General features: G+C 51.2%; 1 protein-coding gene across 1 annotated transcript; it reads left to right on the top strand.

Annotated features, from left to right (window-relative positions):
• The first annotated feature begins 832 nt into the window (after positions 1 to 832).
• Positions 833 to 1,510, top strand: FNDC10 (fibronectin type III domain containing 10). Its single transcript, XM_017825693.1, has one exon. The coding sequence runs from the start codon at positions 833 to 835 to the stop codon at positions 1,508 to 1,510; it is 678 nt and encodes a 225-aa protein (XP_017681182.1).
• The last annotated feature ends 4,724 nt before the right edge of the window (positions 1,511 to 6,234 follow it).

The raw sequence follows: 6,234 nt of genomic DNA, 5'->3' as shown, positions 1-6,234 counted from the left end.
AAAAAAAAAAAAAAAAAAAAAAAAAAAAAAAAAAAAAAAAAAAAAAAGAAAAGAAAAAGTCTGTGTAACCCCCGTTTCTTTGAGCAAGCTTTGCATCAGCTGGAGGGGAGCTCTGCCACTTCCACAGCCCTGCCTGCCGTGGATCTGCATCCCTCCTGGTGTGAGCCCCTGGGGGGGCAGAGGCACCTCCCGACCATCCGCGGGCACGTTCCTGGGGGGGTTAGCCATGTAGCGGTGATAATTATTGCATTTTTGAGAGTTAGATATTGACAAATGCTTATGTTCTGCTATAAAAACTGAAAGAGGATCCTATATAAAACCTGATCAAAACACACGCACACACAAAAGGCAACACCCCCCCCGAGGAAGCCAACAAACAAAACCTACATATTTTCTTGGTGTGGAACGAAATCTGCAACTCGGAAAAGGCAGGACTGAGCAGCGCTTGGAGCCGCGCTCCCCAGCCCCTCGGGGACGCAGCCCCGGGCAGCGGCAGCGGCCGCAGCAGAGCCCGCAGAGCCCGGGGGAGGGAGGGCGGCGGCCGAGCATCCCCCGCGCCGGCCCTTACGGGGGGCCTCATCCCTCGGGGCACCCCGAGCCGGGGGGCTGCGGCCCCGCGGGGGTCCGGAGCGGTGCCGGGGGCGGCGTCCAGCCCCGCAGCCCCGCGCCCGGGCGGTCAGAGGCGGCGCGGCGGGTGCTCCGCAGCCCAGCGAGAGTTAACGGCGGCGCCGCCTCTCCATTGGCGGCCCCGCAGCGGCTGCGGGAGCCCGCGCTTATAACGCGCCGCGTCCGCCCCGCTCCGCGGCCCGGGCTCCATGCGGCGGCCGCCGGCATGCCCGGCCTGCCCAGCCTGCTGCCGCCGCTGCTCGCCCTGCTCTGCCTGGGGGCGCGGGGGGCCGACCGCGACCCCGAGCGCGACCCCGAGCCCGACGAGCCGTGGTGCCCCTACAAGGTGGGCGCGGATGGCGCGGAGGGGGCGCGGCTGTGCTTCCGCCCGCCGGCCCGCGGCTTCCAGTGCGCGGCCCGCGGGTGCCGCGCCCACCGCTCCGCGGGCGGCGCGCTGGTGGCCAACGTGCTGCGGAACGGCAGCGTGCTGCTGCAGTGGGGGCTGCGGCACTGGGGGCCGCCTCGCCCGCCCGCCGCCGCCGCCCTGCGCGGCTTCGCGCTCAACTGCTCCTGGGACGGCACCTACACGCGCTTCCCCTGCGACAGCGTGGAGCTGGGCGCCGCATGTCGCGACTACCTGCTGCCCGAGGCGCACGGCAGCGTGCGGTACCGCCTGTGCCTGCGCCCGCGCTACGCCCCGCCGCGCCCCGCGCCGCCCGCGCAGTGCGTGGAGTTCCGCGTGGAGCCCGCGGCCATGCGGGACATCGTCGTGGCCATGACGGCCGTGGGGGGATCCATCTGCGTGATGCTCGTCTTCATCTGCCTGCTCGTGGCCTACATCACCGAGAACCTCATGAGCCCCGCGCTGGCCCGCGCCGCCGCCGCGGCTCCGCGCCGCGCGTAACGGGGGATGCTGCGACCCCTCCCTCCCCGTCCCGCTGCGCCGAGGCTCCCGGTTCTCCCGCGTTCCGGGAAGGGAAGAGGTTTTCCAGACTCTTCTCGCAGCCCTTCCCAAACTTCCAGGATTAGGGGTTCACCACGCCCGCCGCCGTCCTTCCAGCGCGTTCCGGAGAGGGAAGAGGTTTTCCAGACTGTTCTCGCAGCCGTGGGCTTGCCACTCCTAAACTTCGAGGATTTGGGTTTCCCTCGGTGCTTGGAGCTCTTCTTCCTCCTAGGCTGGCTTTTCAACCAGAGCTGTGCGTGGTTACTGAACTCATGGGATCTCAGCGGATTAAAAAACAATGGCAGAGGTCCACAAGTGCCAGAAATTGTCTGTTTTTAAGGGCAAGCGGCAGATCTTACAAGGGCCTGTTTGAGAAGACTCTCCAGAAACCCCTTATTTTAAACTTATGCCTAAACCCTCCTGCTCTTAGGCCTGTGCTAGATTTTTTTCCTCTGGGCGAAAGTTGTTTGAGGTTCAGGAGAACAGACCGCTGGAACCACCAACCCCGTAGCTAAGTGTGTGTTTGATCCAAGGCCCACTTAAATCTCGTGACTTAAGTGGGTTTTGTATCCCACCTTACGCTGGTCACAAATTTTTGGGGCCCATCCAAAGCAAAATGGGGGTTTCTGGTCAGCTCGAGCGAGCATCAACATCTGACACCCGCTTTTCTCCCATTAGAACTGTCATCTTGGTAGTTCCACAAAGAGCGATGGCAAAGGGACAAATTGAGTTTGAAAACTCCATTTTGTCGAGCAAGTACGAACCAATCCTTAATTATAAAATAAGTACAGTGTAGGTGAGCACCGTCCCTCCCTCTGAAATCCCCTCTTTTAGCAATGCTGTGTGCAGCTACACTAAGGTAGACGCTTCTTGAACACAGAACTCACTAATGTAGCCAAGCGTTTTGAGCGTAGGAACACTCCTCATTAACTACTCACTCGATGCTGTAGTAAGTAAGGTTTTAGCCATACTCTAGTATTAATTCTATTGTGCCTTAGTGCTAAGAATTTGTCCCATTTTATTGGTATATCTGTTCCTGTAGTCCTCATAGACAAGTGTATCTCCCTCGTGGTCTTGTCTCTGAAACTGGTGGTTGTTGGTCTTGTCTGTTTGGTTGTTTGTTTTCTTAAGGAAAAACAAACTTGGGCTGATCATTACTTGAACTTTACTATAGATACACAAAATAGTTACCGTCAGGTATTTGTTTAGTGAGCTAGTTTTTAGTTCGTGTTGTTTGTATGTAGTCGACTGCTGTAACACAGAATTAATTTATATCACTTAGAAACTGAGCACCTAAAGCAAAAAAAAGTAGGGGAACGACTCTTCTGTAAAGGGGTGTTGCTGTTAAAACACGTCAGGTTCATGTGTGATCTGTTTGTGTAAATGTTTAGCACTGGTGAATGACCTGTTTGCTTTTCTTTGTGAAAGTAGTTTGTGAAGTATCAACTTGGTAGTAGAGGGTAAGTATAGACAGTATATGGAATCCTTAATAATACACAGTATTTGTACTGATCATAATCCCTTCAATAACTTGGGAGCGGCTGAGAAACTGAAGGTCTGTATTTCATCAGGCAGAAATACCTTTTATTTGTTTGTTATTCCTGCTTTGTTTTCTTTCTCACATGCAGCTGACTCAGTTGAAGTGTTCTCTGTTTATTACCTTGCCTGTATACTTGATTTTAGCAGCCTGGCAAAGAAAAGGCGATCAGTTTTTAAGAGTTTGGTCAAAGGTCTTTGAAGGTTTCAAGTCAGCCTTTCCTGTAGCCAGTTCTGCACAGGCCCGTGAGAGTGCCACTGATTTTGTACATCTCTGTCAGCTTCTGTCAACCAGTGTTACTGTTTTGTTCTTCATCTCGTCACGAATTGCCAGATGTGAAAATCAAACTGTAGGAACAATGAGCCTTGTACCACCTTGGCATTGAACTTAATAAATTGAGAGAATAATGAAAAGAAATGAAGACTTCATAAATATTTAATGGTTCAAGATCTTGTTTGACTGAAAGTGGGAAAATCTGCCCAAACATTGGTCATAATGGTATTCCGTGGCCTACTGTAAAATTATGACAACATTAAGGTATGCAACAGCATGCTGGGCAGAGGGTAGACAAGACCAAAATATGTAGAACAAGAATATAAATCCTGATAGAAGAAAATATCTAATTCTCTAAAGGCTTATTTTTAATTTTTTTTTTTTCCTTTCCGTGCATTATAAATGAGATGTGGAGAACAATGTCTCAGTTTCTCATTCATTTTCAGCGGGGTAAGTTTTAATTAAACACATCTTGGTGTATGGAAACAAAAATCAGGGTATTCCCTGCTTCATTTTATGTGACATCAAGCAAAACATCTGCTGACCCCTGATAACTGTGGGGTTTTTCCTCCCACACACCATACACGTACCGTACGTGTGGTACGTTCTTAGGTGTTACATTATCCTGCATTTATCCACTAATATCCAGTACAAATATCAGGCCATACCCATTTCTGCAGGAGTTAAAATGGAGAATCACATGCTCATTAACAACCTTTTTTTTTCCTTGCCTTGTGCTAAATGTGAGGAAAGCTACTGCTTAAATATGAGCAGCTCAAAGCCCAGCCTGACCCCGGCTTTGAATCTTCTGGAGGAAACAGTCTGTGCCTCAGGCAAAGAATCTCTCTTAATTGCATTATGATATTTTTTGTGGTACATAAAAGGAAAGGCTGCTCGGCTTTATTTGGAGGTGCAAGTGAAAGCTGGTATTTTGCTTCCATGGAGACCTGGAGTTGTAGTCTTACAAGACAGCAAACTGCTGCTGTATTTCACCAGGATGTTCTGAAAGAAAGGCTGGGAAGAGTAGGCTGAAAGTAGAAAAAGTGGCAGATAACAGTGTCACATTCCTGTTAAAGGCTTGGAATTACAGCAGTGATGCTTGGACGGGGTCTTTGGCAGTTTTAAACTAAGCAAACACACCCTGACTGGCGTTACTTTATTGTAGCTCTGGTTGCTACATCTCCGATAATTCACTTAGCCTGGTATCCCAGAACCACCAGATGATTTTCAGGGTGCCTTTGCAGAGTAACAATTAAGAAAACAGTGGGCAGGGTTATTAGGAATGGCTGAGCAGACACCCAGAGGAAGAGGGGTTTGCAGGAAGGAAGCTCTGAGGGGACACGTTTAGGCTGGAAACGCTGGGTGACAAAACAGCTGTGTGAGAGGGAAGATCTGAGAAGGGAGCAGTTGAGGGGAGAAGGAAGGATTTCTTTGGGAAAGTCGAGAGAATAGTGACAACAGGGTTTTTTTTTAAATGGAAAATACTAGATGAAGGGTTTTACATGGATGTGCTGAGGGAGGACGAGGCTTTTGCACAAGGAGAGAGGAGAGCGGCGGGTTGTGGGAGCAGGTGATGAAGGTGCTGAAAGGTGGGAAAAGGCTCCACTGGAAGTGCTGAGGTGATAGTGCAGAAAAAATTCCTCAGAAAGCACAAAGGAAAACAATACCAATGGGAGGGCAGAACATATTTTTAGAAAGCACTGAGGAGAGAGAGTCCTGCCTTGCTGGTGAAGTTCAGGTGGGCTGGGGAATAGATTTGTTCTTTGATGTCCTGATTTATCATGTATTTCTCTTGCTCCCTGTTACCTGTTTCTGCCATTGAAACAGTGCAAGTAAACCAAGGTGGAAAAGCAGGGTGAGGTGGAAGGGGGAAAAGATGACAAAAGCCTCAGGGAAAAATGGAATTGGGCTGGGCTGAGCAAGGAGCGCCGTGATAATTTTGACCTGTCTGTGTGAAAACAATTCTGAAATCCGTGCCTTTTACAAGGCAGTGGGTACATAAATAACCCCTAGTTTTGGGCACTCTTATTTGTGCAGTTTTCAGCAAAAGCCCGAGCGTTTACTCCTAATTCCATGATTAATCGTAACAGCAAGCATGTGTCTGTATTATGTTCACTTCAGATGCCTCAGCACAGAGCGCTCTGGGCACAGCCATGGTGGGGGGATTATCCAGGGTGTCGGACCCAATTTTCTTCCTCGGGATGACTCAATTCTCCATCCGAACGCTTCCCCTCGGGATCTTTCCATGTCCCCAGCCCAGCTGCCCCACTGCTGACATTTGGCTGCCACCTAGTGCCGAGACAGAAAACTATCCAAACCCTCTGCTTTTTCTGGCGAGTGGGTGTTTTTAATTTCACAGCCCAAGGAGCCAGCAAGATTGAGGAATTCATGACCCACAAGGACCATCAGTCCAACCCCTGGCCCTGCACAGACATCCCAACAATCCCACCCTGTCCCTTGAGGGTGTTGTCCAAACGCTCCTTGAGCTGTGGCAGCCTTGGGGCCGTGACCAAACCCTGACGACCCTCTGGGGGAAGAACCTTTTCTGCTGATATCCAACCTGATCCTCCCCTGGCACAGCTTCAGGGCATTCCCTCGGATCGCCAGGGAGATCAGTGCCTGCCCCTTCCACTTCCCCTCAGGAAGGAGCCGCAGGCTGCGATGGGGTCTCCCCTCAACCTCCATTTCTCCAAGCCCAACAAACCCGAGTGCCCTCAGCCGCTCCTCACAGGGCATCCCCTCAAAACCCCTCGCCACCCTCTCTAACAGCTTAATGCCTTTTTTTTTTTTAATACACACTGGTTTTTTTAATACTCTTTATTGCCCCCCCCGCAAACCCTCACGCACAAGTATGTTCAAGGCCGGCAGAGCAGGG

Source organism: Lepidothrix coronata, unplaced genomic scaffold (assembly GCF_001604755.1).
Source record: "Lepidothrix coronata isolate B3197 unplaced genomic scaffold, Lepidothrix_coronata-1.0 Scaffold122, whole genome shotgun sequence".
Taxonomy (NCBI): domain Eukaryota; kingdom Metazoa; phylum Chordata; class Aves; order Passeriformes; family Pipridae; genus Lepidothrix; species Lepidothrix coronata.
This window is presented reverse-complemented; position numbering and strand designations above follow the sequence as displayed.

Bases quoted from the DNA above. Each gene is read 5' to 3' on its own strand.
- FNDC10 (XM_017825693.1), top strand. From the start codon at position 833: ATGCCCGGCCTGCCCAGCCTGCTGCCGCCGCTGCTCGCCCTGCTCTGC.